This window comes from Phyllostomus discolor, chromosome 4 (genome assembly GCF_004126475.2).
Source record: "Phyllostomus discolor isolate MPI-MPIP mPhyDis1 chromosome 4, mPhyDis1.pri.v3, whole genome shotgun sequence".
In the NCBI taxonomy this organism is placed as follows: domain Eukaryota; kingdom Metazoa; phylum Chordata; class Mammalia; order Chiroptera; family Phyllostomidae; genus Phyllostomus; species Phyllostomus discolor.
The window spans coordinates 203009862-203030071 of NC_040906.2; the positions used below are offsets into that span (position 1 = coordinate 203009862).

The 20210-nt window shown below is 49.3% G+C and overlaps 1 protein-coding gene across 1 annotated transcript in view; it reads left to right on the plus strand.

Moving 5' to 3' along the window:
- ARID1B (AT-rich interaction domain 1B) overlaps positions 1–20210 on the plus strand; it is a 395196-nt gene that overhangs the window by 266977 nt on the left and 108009 nt on the right. Inside the window, 2 exon segments of the mRNA XM_028508460.2 lie at positions 14791–14812; positions 14815–15033. Of these exon segments, the coding sequence (XP_028364261.2) occupies positions 14791–14812; positions 14815–15033 (241 nt within the window).

Consider the following 20210-nt stretch of genomic DNA (forward strand, 5'->3'; position numbering starts at 1 on the left):
TAATATTTTCACACTATTTTACATAAATTTGATCATGTTTGCTGTACCTGATTTTCACCCAACAGTCTTTTCAATAAGAGTTACATTATTTTTAGTGATTATATATTTTTAAATGGCTCACTACTAATTGACAGTTAGATGGCTTCTAATTTTTTTGCCATTTTACTATCTAGGGTTCCTGTTTTAAATGCATCTGCATACTTCATGGCCATACCTTTCATAATCATAATGGCTACTATCTATTAAACCCATCATGTTCTCAGCCTCTTTGAGACAGAGATCCATGTTACAGGGGAAGGAACCGAGGCTTTGGGATGCCAACCTAGTCGGAGGTGATGGAGCAGATCTGAACCAAGGCTCCACGTTTCCAGGCGGCGTGGTCTTGGGCACACAGTTTGTAACTGGCAACCCCGCATTTCCCAGAGGCGCCAGAGGCCACCTACTCCGTTACGTTGACAGTCAGCAGTGCACTCGCTGTCTGCCCGGCGCACGGCTCTCTGGGAAGCGCCTGTGAAAGAGTGGAAGGGTGCATTCAGACCGCCGTTGTTTACTCGTCTGCCTTTGTAAGCCTGATGCTTGGATGTCATCTGCAGATTCTCTTATCACCTTACTCACAGCGTGTTTTACACTATAAACAGTGTTAAAAGTTAAAGTGTATTTCTGATACGTGTGTACCGGTATGTTTATATGTGTATGTATGTTTACATACACACAACTGTTTCCTGAACACTTTCGTATGCTCACTACATCTTTCTTGTTCGTAAATATGTGTAATCCTCACCATGGTATAAGTAACATTTTCCCCAGTTTTGGATAGTGAATTCAAGGCTTAGTGAGGTTAGGTAACCTGCCTGATAATTGGGGAAAGAAAGGGAGGAGCTGCGACTTGATTTCCAACTGCTCTCGCCCCAGAATTCATGCCTTCGCCTGCTGTGGGGTCACTGTCACCCTGCGCCGCCTCGCACACTCAGTGGGCACGGATCCGGCGCCGGGCACCGTGCTTAGCGCTGTGTGCACAGCAGCTCATTTAATTCTCCCACCACTCGGTGAGGCGGCTCCTTTCATTGTCCCGTGGTACAAACAGGTGAGCGGTGGGGCTCCTTTCCCCCAGTCCTTGGAGTTGGGGGAGAGGAGCTACGTGGGGATTGGCTGTGTGGCTCCAGAGCCCAGATCCTTAGGAACCGCCCCCGCCACATGCCCCACACCCCCAGTGTGAAAGAATACGACTATGATGTAATCCCAGCCTCGAAAAGAAAACATCCAGTGAGCGCTTTGTAGAAACTGGTTCGTTCGAGGAGGGGGATGAGACGGCGATTCTGAAGGAGGAGACTTCACGGCACTCAGATTGATGACCAGAGTTTAAGTTCAGTTTTATTTCAAAACTTAGGGTTTACTGGGATAAAGAGGATAAAGAGGACATAGGTGATGGGCTGGGCTTGCAGGTCGGGTTACTTCGGTCTCTCCCTTGTGCCAAGGTTTCGGAGGGAATGCACTGGGAACGTCACCCTCCCACCTTTGGGCCCTATACCTTAATTTGCTCATGCTGTCTTCAAGACTGCGTGTCTGGACTCAGTGATCATCGGAGAAGACTCCGTGTTCCTCCGTGGGCCCGGGAACCTGCTCCCGGCCCCAGGGCCGCCCCCTGTAAGCGTGAGGGGCCGAGGTGCTGCTGCGCGGCTCTGCTGAGAGGCGGCAGGCTTGAGCGTGACTTGTGCCGGACGTCCAGCCCGAATTGAGGCTCCAGTTGATACTGATGTCTTCATCATCTTTAGTGGTGGTGGCAGTGGTGCAAGTCTCTGTCTGAGACCCTGAAGAGGTTTATGGCCACTTCTTTTTGAGGAGTAGCGTTTGAAGTAATATGTTATAAAATGGTTACATGCTCTTAGGAAAAAATTATTATGTAAGATTGCACTTGAGTGGCAGCACTTGAGGTGGTAAGCGACCAGCTGCTCCCGCACCAAGATACAAAAACAGCGCATTCGGGAAACCTCTTATCCCGGTAGCCTGTGAGTCATCGCTGAGCACGAGAAAAATGCATCTTGTTAATAAGCCTGACTTTGGGGGAAGTATCGAATGGGTTGAGATGCATTTAAAACTAGAAAATAAAAAAAATTATCTGTAATCTAATCTGGCTAATCATGTAAATAACTTTTTAGATTCTCTACTTTTTTCCCTAAAGAATTCAGAAGTCTTAACAATCATTTCTATGAAAATACTGAATCCATTATATTATTTCTTTTTATTTTTAACATAGAAGAAACAGTTTAACATAACCTTAAAGTATCTTCAAATCTTTAAATACCGAAAAAACGAAATAAGTCTTTAGGTCTTTTGGCAGTTCATTACAAAGAGAGGAAATTGAAGAAAGGAAATTGGATATGAATTGTTGTGGCCTTAGTATTTATTTTATTGTTATTCTATTTCTAGCTTAGTCTTTAAAACAGGCGTGAGACCTGGCTGGCGTGGCTCAGTGAATTGAGCACCAGCCTGCAAACCAGAGTGGTCACCAGTTCGATTCCCAGTCAGGGCACATGCCTGGGTTGCAGGCCAGGTCCCCAATAGGGGGCGCATGAGAGTCAACCACCCATTGATGTTTCTCTCCCTTTCTGCTCCCCTCTCCTCTAAAAATAAATAAATAAAAAAAATCCTTCTAAAATAAATAAAAATTTAAAAAGAAAAAGAAATATCACTTTAAAAAATAAAACAGGAGTGATTTGAAGTCTGTGTCCAATGTATAACTTAACATCAGGACATAATATCATCTTATATTTTAAAAGTGATGTTCTTCACAATTTCCCTGTCATTGGCTCTGTTCATTATATTCACCCGCCGACAGAGTCAGCGTTGCAGCCCCCGTGCTGTGGCGGATACAAGGTTAGACCGTCTGGTCCACGGCGAGTCCGTGGCGGCACCAAGCTTCAGACCCCTCTGTCATCTAGTTCTTTCTCCTGCAGCACAACAGTCTCTGTGGTGACATCCTGTTGTTTGTGATTCTTCAACAGTGCGTCCTGTTGGGTGTTCTTACCATTCCACTATTAGCCGCCTTCTGGCGCTACGGTGTTTGTTACAAGGTCGTGGGTAGAAGCACTGGCAAGACCTGTGTTCCCGAGCACAGCACAGGCAGTCCTGCTCGTACTCATCACAGAGCTTACGAGTGGTCCATCCAACGAGGTCGCCAGAAGAGGAGAGAAAAAACCTGCTTCTCTCGCAGAATTTCGTTTCTCTCTGGGTTGCAGTCCGGGGTTCCATTTTTTAAACCCGATTCCGACGGGGCCTTCGCCAGCATCCCCTGGGAGCAGTAAATCAGGGAGGACCGGGTTCTCTTCGCCCTCTCCACCGTCTCTGCCGCTCCCTCTCGGTACCTCGGAACCGCCGCTCTCGTGGGCTGTGTCCCCACAGCCTCCGCCTTGTGGCTGTCAGTGGGAGCAGCTCGTACTTGGTGAGATCTTGCCGCACCGATCCCGTTACTTACAGTTTCTCATTTTATTCTCACAGCAACTCTTTTCAGCAGGTAGGAGTTTTCCCCCGTCTTACAGACGAGGAAGGAGAAAGATGGAAAGGTTCTTCCGTGGTTCGTTAATAAGTGGCTACGCTGGGGCTCGAACGGAAGCCGTCCCCCCCACCCCCACCCCCCGAGTCTGCACCGTGGCAGATGCTACCGATTCATTAAAACTCGACAGGAGACGTTCCGCAGGAGATAAATGTGACCTGGGATTGGGGAGGGAGGAATCTGGGGGCTCGTCCCGGTGGTGCAGATGTCAGGGAAGACCTTACCCTGAGAGCAAGGTGGCCTGGGAGGGGAGCAGGGCTCCGTGGAGTGGCCAGGGCAAGGTTCGTTTCAGGTCAGACCTACGGCTCAGGCCGCGGGTCCCCCGGCAGCTTGTTGGCCATCGGGCGTGGAGGCAAGTAGGACCTCAGAGGTACTCCGCCTGCTCGCCTGTCCTTTCCAGCCCCTCCGCATCCCCGCTCCACGGCGCTCCGCCCACACTCATTGCCCCTTCTGATCTTTGCTTGCTGCCACTGCACTAGGCTTCTCGAACGTGCGCAACCTTTTCGAACATGAGCAACCATGCTTAGGGCCTCCTACTGTCGTTTGCCTCCCGTCCTGCATTAATGACGGACCGCTACATGGGGTTTCTGTTTATTTTCTGCCGACGCTGTTTATGATGTCCGTATTAACATTTTCAGTTCTAACACATTCAATTTCACTGCTCTATGGTATCCCAGTTTCTGAATACATCTATAAATATTTAATACTGCTAGAAAATTAGGTTGTCTTTATTTTTTGCTATTAGAATACTGAAACTGTGCTTCTGTGCTAATGTCCCTCTCCTGACATCATGCGCCTGCGTGTAATAAACCTAGGAGTGGACTTTCTGGGCCATAAGATGGTCACGTCTTCAGCCCTCTACGATGCTTGCAGATTATTGTTCGAAGTGTCTGCATTGAATTATATCTCCACTAGTTGTGTCGGAAAAGCGTGAAGTGCATATTTTTTCTCCCCAATATTTTATAATCACGAAATAACAGTTGGAAGTATCACTATCATTGAGTGTTGATAAGAATATCACTTAATAATCTTATAAAGGCACTTAAATTGCACCAAAAAACATCGGTAAGAGAAATAATTGTCTTGATCCTGTAAAACATGAAAGGAGGCAGGATAGCTTTTTCTAAACAGAAGAATTCTAAATAATGTATCAATAGAAGGCGTGAAGCAAACAGAAACATCAACATGTGAACAACAGAGTACGGCTGCAGGCACGATCCACTGATAAAACTAAAATTAACGGGCAGTACCTCAAGGAGAAACAGGATATGCACGCAGCTGTGCGTATTCCCCCCCAGATATCTCCTAATTACTGTGTGGGTCTAACGCCTGGCGTTCATTCCCACAGGTTCCTTGATGCCCCTCCTCCAGGAGGTGGGGCTTAATCCCCTTGCTTGGGTGTGGGCTGGGGGCAGTGGCTCCTTTCTCCTGCACGAAGACAGTCTCGGGGCAGTGGAGAAACCCAGCAGACACCGCGGTCACCCAGTGGTCAAGGGCAGCGTCCCCTGACAGGTGACCGTGTTGCTGCCGTGCCCTGCTCTGCCACTCTGGCAAGGACACCACGCTTCCGTGGTGTTTCTCCCCAAAACGTACAGTGCCAGCCTAACCGTGAGCATTCACAAAACGCACACGGATTGAGGACATTCTACCAAATACCCAACAGGTGCTCTTCACGTGTGCTGAGACCATGAACACAAGGACGTACTTGAGGAGCTGGGGTGGATCGGAGGCGGCGAAGGAGACTCGGGGAACAGATGCAGGGTGCTGTGCTGGGTTGGGGGCCTGGGAGAGAGACCTGGCTGGGAAACTGGGAAGGTATGAATGACCTGTAGCTTCAGTGATAGTATCCAGCCAGCGTCCGTTTCGTGGTGTTGGTGAGTGTGCCACAGCTGCTGTGTGAGAGCCGCCGTTTAGGGAAGCTAGGCGAAGGGCTCGTGGGAACACCCAGTGCTGTTGTCTTTGCCACTTCGTGTATATAAGTCTGAAGTCATTTCAGAATAAAAAAAAGTTGTGGAAGATCCAGCGAAGGATGCATAACAAGTATGTATGTTTATATGGTTCGTGTGACCAGGGAAAACATCAACATAACTAAGTTATTGTTCTGCAAATAAAACTTCCCATTATTCCATGTAGACTCGGTACAATTTGTGAGTTGGGTGTTTTTCCGTTTTATTTTTTGTTTGCTTTTTTTAGGTTGCTAATTTATTTGCAGTTCCTGTAGGTCTTACTGTTTTAAAGTATCTCATTGCTGTGTACTGAGGAAATAAGTGTCTCCTGAGGGTTCATGCCTTTTCATTAAGTTTTATTTTCAGAACCGCTACGTGCTAAGCATTTACTTCTAAACAGTCGTGTCTGTACCATGAGGGATGCAAAAGGTGGTGTTGATTGCTTTTTTGTTTCAAGGATTTATGGCACTTTCAGCAATAAACACTGCTGTCAGTAGACAAACTCAAAACCTTACGTATTTACAAGTCTTGTCAGTTTGTCGATTTGCTCCCAAAGCACCTGGGTCATTCCTGTGTGTTGCCCCGTACCCGGCATCGATGTTTGCCAAGCACCGACTCGTGAACTTGACCCGTCCTTCAGCCAGCACATTGTTAGCTGACTCCCACTTCGGACCTGCTCGGACCTGGAGCCGTCTCCAGGGGTTCTGGAGTAGAACAGCTCGAGAGTGTAACCTGTGACACGGAAACATGACTCAATTCGTTTTCAGGCACCGTTGTGCTATTCTCAGGGTAAGGGGTACGGTCATACCCTTCCTCATTCTCTCCACGGACTCTTACGCGTAACCGAAATGAGTAGTAGGAAGTGCCGATAGTTATTTAGGCACTTCTTGTTGTCGTCGTTCATGTGTTTGTTAAGTTTTATACAGTGCTGAAAATACAGAGATTTTTTAAGTATTTTACAAATTTATTCTTAGCTGGTACCTATAATCTTAGTCGTGTTGAAAGCATCCTTTGTTCATAAATACTTGAAAACGTACTTTTTTCTTTTAAATGTCTGACATTGCTTATCTGGCATCGCGCTGGGTTTCTTCTCCTCTGGCAACATGCCGACTGGCCCTTTAGACTTTTCCCTGGTCCCTGAAACCGGGAGCCCGTGCTCCTTGGTGCTCCCTGGCCTCGGTGTCCGAGAGCCGCGTCCTCTCGCGCTGCCTTCCCTCCAGCCTCCCTGCGCTCGCCCCCACTGCTCCTCCCCACGCGGCATGGGCCCCCCCAGGTTCTGCCGCCTCATGCGTGGTTCTGTCTGCCTCCCGTGTCCTGCCCACCCGCCGTGCAAAGGGCACACCTCCGCTCCCAGCCCGGGCCGACCCGACAACGGCCCCTGCACCAGCGGCTACAGCTGGGGACAGACTGCTCTGTGTTCCACGACACTGACGGTCCTCGCCTTCCTCCTAGAAGCTCTGCCTTTTATCTGTTGGTTTAGCTGTCCGTGGCTCATCATTGAGACTCCATGCATGGAGGACATTTGAGTGTACAAGATCACATGTTCCAGGACAACTTATAAAATGCTACCCACCTGCAAAAACCACCCTCTGCCCCTTTTCCCACCTGCGCCACCCATACACCCACCCCAGGGCTCCGCCTGCAAACCCCAGGTGGGGTGCGCCTGCCCGAGGGGGGCACTCAGGACAAGAGTCTCCCACCCCCAGCACCAGTGCAGCTTTAATGCCACCAGAGCGTGTAATTTGTATTCATAAGTGTACTCTTGAAAATGCCCTCACTCCTGGAATAATGAAGGGCCAGCCATCATTCACAGGGGAGTCTTTTTTAGCATTTTCAGTACGGACTCAGGCCGCGACTGGAGGTCAGAAAGGGCCTTGGCCGTGTGGGACAGTGAGGTCAGTTTAAAAACTTGGGGCCAGCAGGGACAAGGGACTGGCACCGACGAGATGCTGCAGCTTTCTCGTGTGGGAACCGCCTGGCGGCCCCGGCGCCCAGAAGGCGCTAGAGTGGCCACTGCCGGGCTCCGGCCGATGCCACTTATGGGGGCAGTCCTGAGAGTGCGACCCAGAAGGGCGTGCTATTTCCAGATGGAACTTAATCCTCGTTTCCATTCAGCCAAAAGAGAACGATGAATAAACTCTCTCACCAAATTAGTTTTAAGTTCTCTACTGCTCATGCCGTGCCAGAGGGCCTCTCTGTGGTTCTTCCCGGCCTCCGTAACTTGGCCGGGCGTTAGCAGAGGAAGAGCGGAGGCTCTCCCTGGGCGGAGTTCAAAAACAGAATAATTTAGGACCCCCCTGAGGCCTGTGCAGTGGGAAAAAGTTCCCTCACATGATGCATATTTCATACTGAGGTTGTTTACCGCTTCTAAATTTAGAACGGCAGTGCATTTCCTATCAGGAGGTTTAACCCGAGGACCTCAGAGGCCAGCTTTTATTTCAGGTGCTGGTTTTTAAAATTCAAAGGAACTAGAACCATTGTAACAACGTTTGCTTACCACAGTGTGCTTAACTGGGAATCCTGCTTTTGCAAAGTATCAGTTTAGCTGATTATCCTATAAATGCCCTGTTCAAATGAGTTGCCCATCGGGGGAATATTTGCTTGAGAAGGAATGCAAGTGAATCAGGTGAAAGCCGTTTCCCCCAAGAAGGGGTTCTTGGCTACCTCTCCTAAAACGACTTTTTGACTCATTAATTTTCTTTGTTATCCCTGGCTTTGGCTAGGAGATTGTCATTTATGGAGCTTATGACTATTTTAAAATTAGCATCAAATGTAATTTTAAGTTGACCTCATACATCTAAAGGCTGTGCCTTGCATAAAAATGTCACATGTAATAAAGAGATAAGTATTTGTTATGTTTAAATAGAAACTAAAATACATAAAGCATGTTTGAACGACATTCTAAGGCCTGCAAACCAGTGCTTCAAGTCATTTGCTGTCTAGGACACAGGAAAGCGGCAGGGACTGTTGTTGGGGGTGTCCTGAAATGCGCTGTTATTACACGCAGGTTCGTGCTGAAAAGAAGCCTGCAAACATCCTGGAAATTGAGCAGTCATCGTGAGGTGTTTATGTGTCAGTCACGTTATGGCTCAATTTCTAGTATCAATTTTAAGGCGTATTTCTCGCTCATGTCCGAATGATGGTTCTAAAGTAAGGTGGGTAGTCATGATGTGATTTACAGTGGGTTTCTAAAGAGCTAAGTGTCTCACAAGACTGGCTGCCTCGGCCTTCAGGTGGTAACGGGAAACAGAGGGCTGAGTATTCGTTGCTCGGTTTTAAGAGCGAAGTCAGTAGTTCTCAGTAGAGCGCTTGTGGGAAATGTTTAGAAACATTCGCATGTGCTGGCTTACTTGTATGGCGTCTGCAGCTGTATTTTACTCCAGAGCTTGTAAATTCAGTGACATGCACCAGCCACCGCCTTGAAGAAAGCAGGATCTAGTCGGAGAAAGCAAAACTACACGCCTGACTTTCATACTTAATATTCTTTTTTATAAAAGTTTCTTTTTTTTTTTTAGAAATAATTCTTTTTTTTTAGATTTTATTTATTTATTTTTAGAGACGGAAGGGAGGGAGAAAGAGAGAGAGTGAGAGAAACATCAATGTGCGGTTGCTGGGGGCCGTGGCCTGCAACCCAGGCATGTGCCCTGACTGGGAATCGAACCTGCGACACTTTGGTTTGCAGCCTGAGCTCAATCCACTGAGCTACACCAGCCAGGACCATACTTAATATTCTAAGAAGAAGAGAGATTATTTCTGCTTCTGAAGATGACTGAGGGACTTTTCCAAAGACCATTGAACTGGCATTTTAACCTGTGCTTCAAGCCCGTGGGAAGTCACAAGAGAAGTCATTAACTGCATCCTATTAAATTCCTTAAACAAGAGACCCGAATGCTTCTCATTGATTGAAATACCTTCTCTGTCTCTAACTCAGTGCTTATCCTCCGCTCTCCCCGGGGCACTTCTGGGCCAGGAGATGCCCAAGTGCGTGCAGCGCCCTGCAGTTCTGCCAGGGACTGATCTGATACCATCACCTAATGGTACTGAGAACCATCACTTCGAGTATTTTGAAGTTGATTTGCTTTTTTTAAAAAACCCACTTACTTAAGCAAGGGAGTAAAAGTTTCTAACTCATTCCGGTTCTTTGGGACAGTAAGAAGATGTCCCTGGCGGTGACCGATGTTACACTTTAATAAGACACTAGTAGACCAATTGAATAACATCAAAACCAGCAATGTAGCCCTAGCTGGTGTAGCTCAGTGGATTGAGCGCGGGCTTGAGAACCAAAGCATCGCAGGTTCAATTCCCAGTCAGGGCACATCCTGGGTTGGCAGGCCATGACCCCCAGCAAACCGCACATTGATGTTTCCTCTCTCTCTCTTTTCTTCCTCCCTTACCTCTCTAAAAATAAATAAATAAAATCTTTAAAAAAAAAACAGCAATGTATGTATGTATTAACATAAAATTTTTAAGGACGATTCTATGCAGTATGTAGACATGACAATATTTACACTTATGTATGTATGTATGTCTGTTTTGCATATATGTAGATTTCTACGAATTCTTTCTGTGCTCCTTCTTGGTGATATATTCCCATAGACATTCTGCTGTGTCTGCCCCGCCTCCACCCCACCCTGTCCCACCACGTTGAATCAGGAGCATATCTGTGGTCTGCGTCAACTCCTGAGGTGTTTTCTCTCGTCAGAGTCCGCCACAAACCGTTACTTGCTCCCCCGGGGCATCTCCTCCGAAGCCCAGTGCGATCTCGTGGACTTGTCACTGGGTTAGAATGAACAGTTTACGTGGACAGAGAGGGTGGAGGGGCGATGGTTACAGAGACAAGTCTGTGCAGAAACGTTAAGTTTTAGAGTAAAGCAGCCTTTTTCTTTAAGGCTGGCGTTAATAAATGAAGGGACCATTAGCGGTAGGAGTTGTATATTACTTCGAGTGTGCTGGAAAGTGTTCCGCATCGTGAGTGATGTCAGATGTTGAAAACCCAACTTACTCGTGAGATTCTGCCAAATCAGGTGCCATGTTAAAATGCTGAACCCGCTGTGTGGGAGCCCGTTGAGTTTCTCTGCCTCCCTGTCCTCGGTCCGTGGAGAGGCAGGTTGGAAGCAGAGCTGTGGGGCAGGGGGCCTCCAGCCCCTTGGAAGAGCCCTCCCTGCCAGTACCGAAGCTGCCGGTACCTGAGCTGCCAGCACCCCGGCAAGATCAATGGCAGCGCCGTGGCTTGGAGGTGCCTGGCTGGAATGAGATGCAGCGCGGTCTCTCTCTCCTCCCAGGCCCCGCAGATCTGATAGCTCTTACAAAAGAAGCACCGAGGCGGTGCCCTGCTGGGACTCAATTGTTCCCCGGAGGAGTGGTAGTTACGGAGCTTCTTTGTTAACTAGGCTGGTGTTTCAGCCACTGCCTGAACCTCTTCATCACCACGTCGTGAGACAGCCCTCCGTTGCGGATGCCCTAAGCGCTGTGGGGTGGGAAGGATTCTCTGTGATTTGCAGTAAAAGTTCCGTGAGTGCGTAACAGCAACACAAGAAGTTACATCTTTTATTACTGTGCTGTTTTGCGTGGACGGCTAGTCAGCGCTGCAGTTCTGAGGGCACGTGAACGTGAAGAAAGCCGCCGTGTCTCCGTGCTTCTCTGGGACTCCTTGGCCAGCCTGTTGGGTAACAGGAGTGCCCGCACCTCGCTGCTTGAGTGGGGGGGGCTCGGGCTCGCGTCGCCCCTGCCCGTGCCGCTCTCCGCCCGTGACCGGGGGAGTTTTAAGGGAGGGTGGGAAAGGGATTCGTAGGTCGTGTGGAGAACTTTAAAAAGTGACAATTTGTGGTTTTTTTAATGAAAAAAGATTCGCAAAAACTTATTTAACCTCAAGTAATGATTTTTTTAATTAGTCTTTTCTGTGTTTAATTCTATATGTAGTCTGTTAGAAGATAAGGCTTATATCTAGTTTTCAACCAGTTTTTTTCTTTAAAGAAGCATGAAAAGCCCATTTCCTCCCAGCTGATTCTTGTCTGCTTGCCCCTTTGTTTTTGGTGATAACACATTCTTTAGGTATTGGAGGGTGTATCTCCACATGGAGCCCTGCCCACCCTGACGGGGTGGGGTGGGGTGGGGGTTGGCGGTGTCCAGTCAGTCCCACCTGGGGAAGCACGGGACACTTCCTGATGTTCCAAGGGTCACCGTGCAAGTTTGGCTGGGGGCCCGCATCGCCCTGGTTCCCAGAAGGCAGAGGGTGTGGCAGTTGGCCATGCTGCACCTTGCTCTCTGACTCGGGGCTCTGCATCCTTTTCCGGGGAGGGCCAGCGAGCACGACCGAGCTTGCAGGACAACGGGGCCCGCTCTGTCACAGCTGCTGTCCCTTGTAGCCCCAGAGCAGCCACAGGGCAGAGGAATGGCTGCAGCTACATCCAGTAAAACGTGTACGGACTCCGAATTTGAATTTCAGGTGTATTTCGCATATCACAAAATACTACTTTTTTATTTTTCCCTTTTGAGTCATTTAAAAATGTTTGGCTTGTGGGCAGAGCAAATAAATACAGGTAGGGGTCCGTTCTAGCCCAAGGGCCCATCCTGTGGTGTTGCGCCTTAAAGAGCTGTGCCCCATGTGCCCCTGTGCACGGGGTTGGGGGGGACTGCCATGGAGGCGGGGCCCCAGCCGCACTGTCACATGCCCACACCCAGATGTGTGTGGTGCGGTGTGCGTGAGCTCTTGTGCGTTCACGTGCGTCCCCTCCTGTGGAGCCCAAGTTCTGCCTCCGGGAACTCAGAGAAGCGCCTGGAAGTGCTGACGTGTGGATACTCTCTAAACCGTGTGCGTGTGTAGATGTTACACGCTTGATCACTTCCTCTGTGTCTGCTGGCCTTCGCAGAGTTGTGTTTTGTCGGAAAGTCTGGTTCCAGCTACTCTAGTCATCCAGTACGTACAGTGACTTAGGAGCTGAGTGGTGCGACGTCACACGTGTTGTGTATTTGCGTAGACTAATATAGTGTTTTTCTCTGAGTTCTGAAGATACAATTCAGTTGCCCTGTTTTACTTCGAAGATTTAATGATACTTTCTCTAGGGTATTTTTAATCTGCCCTGTATATTTGTTATTTTGTAAGCACAGTTACATTGGCTATGGAGGATTTGTACTCCATTTTTACCTGGAAAGGTGGTATTCTTAGTGCACGAAATTTTTGTGTTTCTAAAATACTCATTTTTTGTGAGATTTTATCCGCTTTTCAGAATATGGCATTATTTTATTTTATTTATTTATTTTTAGACGGGGGGGAAGGAGGAAGAAAAAGATGCGAAACATTAATGTGTGGTTGCCTCTCATGTCCCCTGACTGGGGACCTGGCCCACATACCCAGGCCTGTGCCCTGACTGGGAATCGAACTGGTAATCCTTTGGGTCTCAGGCTGGCACTCAATCAATCCGCTGGGCCACACCAGCCAGAGCTAGAATATATTTTTAATCATTGGCCATTTTGAGGTTAGGAAAAGAGAAGTTAATTCTATAAAGTGATTATGGCTTTCCAGGAGACTAGGATCTGAGTCCTGAGCTTGCCTTGTGACATCTTGGGTGCCCTGCAAGCAGCTCTGCTTTACCCAGCCCCTTCTGCCCTTCCTGTCTGGATCCGTCTTCAAAGCCCTAAGCACCTTCCTGCGCTCTTTTTCAAAGCCCTCGAGTTAGAAGCTGCAGGAGTAGCGTGAGGAAAAGGAGCATGAATGCCGCTGAAGAGGGGAGAGCGCTGGGTCGGACGGACGGCGCCTGGGACACAGGGGCGTCCCTGACTCCACGCCGCACTCCGCAGTCCTGGTTATCCAGACAGAAACCTCGGACGCTGCAGCGCGGCCCCCGGGACTCGCGCCGTACCTGGCTGTCGGCCTCCGCTGTGTTTGCAGACCCAGTGACAAGGGAGGCCAGCCTGGCGGCAGGCTGGCCCTGACTCACGGGGCACCCGCGGGTGGTGGCACCAGGCTGGGCCTGGGCGCCACAGCGGGAGGGAGACCAAGCCAGCCTCCGCCCTCCCTCCCGCCATTCTGGAGCAGGCGGAAGACTCCTTTCCTCCTGTCTCCTCTCTCTCTCCCTCCTTCATCTTCAGCAGGTGCCTGGTGCCCCCAGTCGTGTGACCTTCAACAGTAACTTTGACTCTGAGCCTTAGTTTCTGTATCTGTCAAATGGGGGTTTTAGTAATTGTCTTAGAGGGGTATTATGAACAGTTTAGATCACATTAAAATTGTGTAGCTTAAAATGGTTTGGAAGTAAGGCATGACATAGGATTCATTCTACTAACATAACTGCAAAGGGATTATTTCACAATATCATAAAAATACATGTATCATGCCCTGGCTGGGTGGTCTCAGTTGGCTAGCGTGTCATCCTGTGCACCAGAAGGCTGTGGGTTCGAAATCCGCTTGGGAATGCGCACAGGAGGCAGTCGGTCTATGTTTTGTATCACGTCGATGTTTCTCTCTTCTCTTTATCCTCTTCTCTTCTCTATCAATAAGCATGTCCTTGGGTAAGGATTTTTTTTAAAAAATACACATACTCCTATTTTGTTATAATGTCATTATGTAATACTTATAAATGTGATAATTTTCACCAAAAGCGTTGGTTTAAAATGTTGACTGCTGTTACATTGCAGCCCTCCTAGTTTGGAGTTCAGACAGTCCTCCAGTGTTGACTTTTAAATGAAAAGATCCAAACCTATAGTTGCCCAGCGAGCGAAGTGGTCATTGGAGAGGCAGGCTTTCCACTCAGGTGGTCGTCGTCACCTAGCAGCTGTGTCCGGTGGCTCTTTGAATGGTTCGTTGGACGAGGGCTGGCAGCTTAAACTTGCAGGGGTGTCCAACCTTTTGGCGTCTCTGGGCCACACTGAAGGAGAGGAATTGTCTTAGGCCACACGCATAGTACAGTGTGACACGTCATCACAAAAAATCTCACAATGTTGTAAGTAACACGGGTTTTGTGTTGAGCCACATTCACAGCATCCTGGGCCAGTTGCAAGCCCGTGGGCACAGGTTGGACACCCCTGGCTCAAGGCAAACGCTGTCAGATGATGGTTTTTGTGGAGTACAACTCATTCATTTTTTAGGGGATAGATCAGCTCTTATAGGTTCAACTTACAAGAGACCTCATTGAAGTTTTCTAATAACAAGTGGCCGTGCTCTGAATTTTGAGTGTATCTAGAAAAACTTCATTGCTGAAGGGGATGCCATCACGATTTTCAAATAGTTTTGATCGGGTAGTGGTCCAATACATGGTGTTCTCTGTAAACACATGCGGTTTTTTCTTCCTTCCTCCTCAGGACCTGTCTGGCTCCATCGATGACCTCCCACGGGAACGGAAGCCACCCTGAGCTCAGCGGTCAGCGCGTCCGGGTCCACGAGCAGCCAGGGGGATCAGAGCAACCCGGCTCAGTCGCCTTTCTCTCCACACGCGTCCCCGCATCTCTCCAGCATCCCCGGGGGCCCGTCGCCGTCTCCCGTTGGCTCTCCGGTGGGAAGCAACCAGTCACGGTCAGGCCCGATCTCGCCCGCGAGCATTCCAGGTACCCCTCTCTGCATGACTGGCGCTTTACTCTGCAGCAAGGCCGGCGCTCCTGTGTGTCAGTAGCAACACACACTCCGTACGTTGTTGCTGTCTGGAAATCCAGTGATGGAACCACATACTAGGACCATCACTTTGTGAATTGTTTATCACCCAAGCATGCGAGAGCTCCAGTTCTAGAAGATACTCAACTAGTCCAGTATAAACACCCAGTTTATAAAGTCACCAATCACTCTGGTACCTCCAGTTTGCACGTTTTCCTGAACTTGTGCCAGAAAATTGTTTGTTTTCTCTTAGCATATATGTTGTGATGATCTTTTAATGAGATCCCCTGTTGGTAGATGCCACTGAGGTGAGATTGTTGACAAGTATTGGCCTTATTTGTGTGTGGTTCCACTTAATTTATACTGTGGCACTTACTTTCTAAAATAGGTTTAGTATCTGTACTGATCAGTGTCTTGACTTGCTGACACTGTTCAAGACCCTGTTGCTGATACAGACATGACCTTCTAATTCTGATACAAGACCTTAGGTTCCCGTTGACTCTTGGGCTCAGCTGTTTCAGTGGCCATACTGCTTCTGGGTCTCCCACTCCCTGTGTCATGAACTTGGGATTATCTGTTTGTTTGTGTGTTTGTCGTCTGGTTAACGACAAATCCTCATTCCCCCTTCCTTAGACTGGACTTCATTCAGACCCACCAAGCAACGGGCTTCCCTTTATCAGCAAACTTTGATGTCCTTTTCTCCTCTCTGAATTTTGCTAACATGATGCAGGCGGCTGCCAGAAAGCACTTTCTCCCAAACCTATCAGAACCGATATTGATCGCTGATAATTTTCTGATAGTTTATTCTATGATCTTGGAAGTATGGATGGTAGTGTTTATGCCTTTTTACCATTTCACACCTTTTATTTTTTAAAAAAACCTGTACTATGAGGTGTTTATATATGTACGAACACATATATGCACCTATGTAACGTGCTGATTTTGAAGCATAACTAGCACGGGTGCCCGTGCTTGCTGAGCACCCGTGCAGCCTGGGTTCAGGGCCGGGTGTTTCCGGTGGGGGCGCGTTCTCTATGCATGCTCCTGTGTCGTCTGCAGCCGGCACGCCTCCCTGCCTCTTGCAGCCCCGAGTGCTCTTTACTCGTTCTTCTTGGTTTGGGAGGATTTAAAGACTTCTACTACAGACTTCATTTACAGAGCACATATCGTTAGTTTTACTTAGTTTTGAGCTTTCTGGAATTGCGTCATGTTTAAAATAATCATAGATCATCCCCTGAGCTGAGGCACTTGTGAGCACGTACAGGTTGCTGGTTACAGTTGCGGTAGGACTAGAGGCACAGACCAGCAGGATGCTGGGCCGGGTAAGAACGTGTGGTCCCAGTCCTGCTGTAGGTGGCCTTCTGCAGTTACTCTTGGCTAAATGTCGTGCTTCTAAGAAGTGTCCACATTTTGGATATGGCTATAATTTGAATACATTTTGATTAAAGCATTTTGATGTTATCTGTCTTTCAAAATATTGTCCTCATGGTAATCGTAACAAAATCTGGACTGACCCTCTTAAGTATTTTGAAAGCTGTGGCTGCTCTATATGTCAGAATTCCTTAAGAAATTTTCGGTATTATGATGGTTTCCGAGGCACTGCCTTTCTGACATTGGAAAATTGTACGTAAAATACTGTGTTTGTCGAAGAAGAACTCACTCGTCCTTTTTGAGTTGAGTCAAAAGGACTTTTCCTAACGCATACATGGAAACTTTCCCAAGGGGTAAAAATGCCGTAGTTTTTCATTCAGAACCCCTGGCGTGGGCAGTTGACAGTCCGGCCGTTTTTGCCCGTGTGGCCGTCCTTCCGGGCGAGGGGTCTGAACCCTTCCTCCCGCCGCTCGGGTTTCGCTGGGTGGGGAACACGTCTCCCACACGAGGGCTCACGGGCACACGTGCTGTCTCCTGCCGCAGCGGCGGTGGGACCCCTGGGGCTGGGCCGGGACCCTCGTCACTCCTTAGGTATCTCGCTGACACTTCTCTGCCGCGTGCAGGTGTGGGACCAGCGCCCTCTGCCCCTCCTGCCAGTTAGATGTCGTTTCCTCCTCAGTCCCGCAGTTGTAGGATTTGCATTCAGCTCGGTTTCCGACCGTTCTGAAGAATGGTTGTTCGTGGTTTAGTTGTGGCTCCGACATGGTTGTGTGAGGAGGTGAGCCGTGTGTGCCTGCCTACGCTGCCGTCTTGCTTACCTCCTCATTTTCTAGCCACTGGCTGGCTGTGTGAGCGTGGACGAGTCTGGAGTCTGGCCGTGCCTTAGTCTCTGCGTCTGTAAGGTGATAACCACGTCTCGTAGGGTTACCGTAGTGATTGCTTGTGTTACTACACACGATGCAGGCGCATGGTTAAGTGTGCAGTGCCTGTTGATGGTGATTGGGTTGTTGTCACTGTTCACACTGAGATCTGGAGACTTGTCCGTGGTGGTTACTGTCTGCAGCGGCAGAGGCCTTGAAACCGGAACAGCCGGCGTTCGTGCTGCCCGTGTCGCTGCCCAGACCCAGCAAGCAGAGGCAGGGCCTCATTCGGATGGTCGGTGATCCCAGAGCACGGCGGGTTCGCACCCTAACAGACCGTCTTAAATCCCGTTTCAAAATGACCCTTTTTATAAGGAGGACAAAGTGCAGGTAAGGGGTGTGGAATTCAGGGAAAAGTCCATTGGACTTAAAGAACTGCAGCGTTCTCGCCCTGGGCGGTGGTCTTTAGCTGTGTCCTGGGCGGTGGTCCTCTCACTGCAGAGCACAGGGGCTCAGATACCGTCTTGAACTGCTTGCAGTCCTCCTGAGGCACCCAGGTGGGACTGCCCAAGGTCTCCTGGAGCCAGGGCGGGTCGCACCTTCAGTTCCTGGAACAGTAGCTTTACATGCATCGATCACTGAGCTTATTAACTATTACTCAAACTTTCCAACTTTTGAGTCCCCATCAGCTTCTGACTCTTAATCCAACAGTGCCCTTGTGCAGTTCAGAAGATACGTATAGTAGTCCTCCCTACCCACCGCCGACACATTCCAAGACCCCCAGCGGTTGCCTGAAACCGCTGGCGGTGCAAACCCCGTCCTGCATACACTGCATTTTTCCCGCACGAGCACAGCGTGTCACGTAGAGGAGGCTCTTTGTGGCTTCTCTTCGGCAGACGTGAATTGCCAGCATCACTGCTCTTGCACCCGGGGCCTGTTATTAGGTGAAATAAGTGTTACTTGGACACGAGCACTGTGATAGCAGGGCAGTCCATCCGATCACTGGCGGCTAAGTGGCTGCCGGGTGGGCCGAGTCTACAACACGGGGATGGTAGACCAGAAGGACAGCTCCCGGCCCAGGCGGGGCAGGGCAGCAGGAGATGCCATCATGCTACTCGGAACAGCACACAATTTACAACTTACACACTTTGTTTATTCATGGAGTTTTCTAGTTCATATTTTCAAACCACCGTTGCCCGAGGTAACTAAAACCCGTGGACAGCAAAGCCGTGGCTGAGGGGGGATCACTGCGTGTGAAGGTCCCAGGGATGATTTGCCGTGTTTACTGAGGTGATTGCATGGGACTGTGACTGCTAGAACTAGCCATAAAACCGTGTTTCCACAAAGTTGAATCTATTTTTTTCTAACTTGGGAAAAAAGATAGGTCAGCGGCTGCTCTTCTTGGGGGTTTAGTTCCAGGAAGGTTAAGAGAAGACCAGGAGACCAGGGCAAGACGAGAATCTAAATCTTTGCTTCACTCCAATCATGGGCAAATTGATTCGGTGTGATGTGATAGGCAGGCAGTCTAGCGGAAAATTTAATAATAGATGCAGTTCAAAACCCTCGGCTCTCACCCCGTTTGCATGTATTGAGACATCAACCAGCTGCGATCAATACTGCCCTCTCTCAGTGGCCTTGCCGGGGCCACCACGTGCAAGAGGGCCGGTGGGTGGCACCTGGGTCCGCCTGAGAGGTGGAGTGGAGTGCGGGGGGGCGGCCTTTCGAAGGCCACGCCCAGGAGCCCCTGAGCCCTCGGCATGCCACCCAGGCCTCTCGGCCGTGGGCATCCACTCTTTGAGTCCCCACAGCTAAGCCCATTCAGACACCCGAGTTGGAGTATTTTCTGATGGATGCTCATCAAAAATTTTCTGTGGTGTCATTTTAAGCGGGTTGTTTAAAAAAAAAAAAAAGCTTTTTGTTAAAGAAAAATTTTTGGTCTTCTGTTTCCCTCTACCTACCCTATATACCCTCTATTTTCTTTCCTTCTTTTTTTTTTTAAATTGCATTTGTGTGAACTTGGTCATAGGTAGTAAAACCACATTTTGCAACTGCTCATATAAAGAGTAGGTTTTTGTTTTTCTCCATTTCCCTAAATGCAAAGGCACCTTTCCTTCTCCGCCAGTGAGGCCCAGTCCGATACCTCCCCCCTCCGCCTTTTCTCACCTTTAGTCCTTAACGTTTCAATTTCGTTCATCTGTGCCTTTGGCCCTAAGATACTTTGCGGTCCACCTTCATCTGCTTCTGAGTCGGTACCCATGGGATGAACACGTCAAGGGGAGAGCACGTGGCTTCCCGCCCGGGGCAGGATGCTCAGACCGCTGCTCTGGGAACAGCTGTTCGGAATTCCCCTTTATTTTTCCGTGTGCAGCCCTTTACTTTCTACCCCCCGCCCCCTTCCTTCCTCCCGTTCCCGGGACCAGCTCGTGCTCTCTGACCTCTGACCTCGCCTCTCTCCCATCACCTCCCATCGAATCTCGCTGCTGCTGCTGCTGCCTCTCCGTCACAGATTGCCTGTCTCAGTGGCCGTCTCTCCGTGGGGTCATTGTTGAAATGCGCAGCTGTTGCGTAGCGGATAGCCAGGCTTCAGCGAAGCCAGAGTGTCGTGGGCGTTCTTCCCAGCGTGGCCTCCCCGGCGTTCGTGGAAAAAGAGCAATCGTTTTTCTCCACGGCTGCCCCGGTAAATGAAGCTGACAGCTGAGGAGAAGTGTCACGGCGCTGGATAAACAAAGCCCAGTAAAGCATCCCGGACGGCTGGATCCGTTTCTTGCCTGTTACACCGTTTCTCCTCCCGCTGCAAATGCGCCCTCCTAGCATGGGCCTCGCAAATGTTGTGAGTGTGTCATGGGGACCACTGCCGTGACACGCGGGCGCGGGTCGCCCCAGCACCTCCCTCCCTCAGTGGG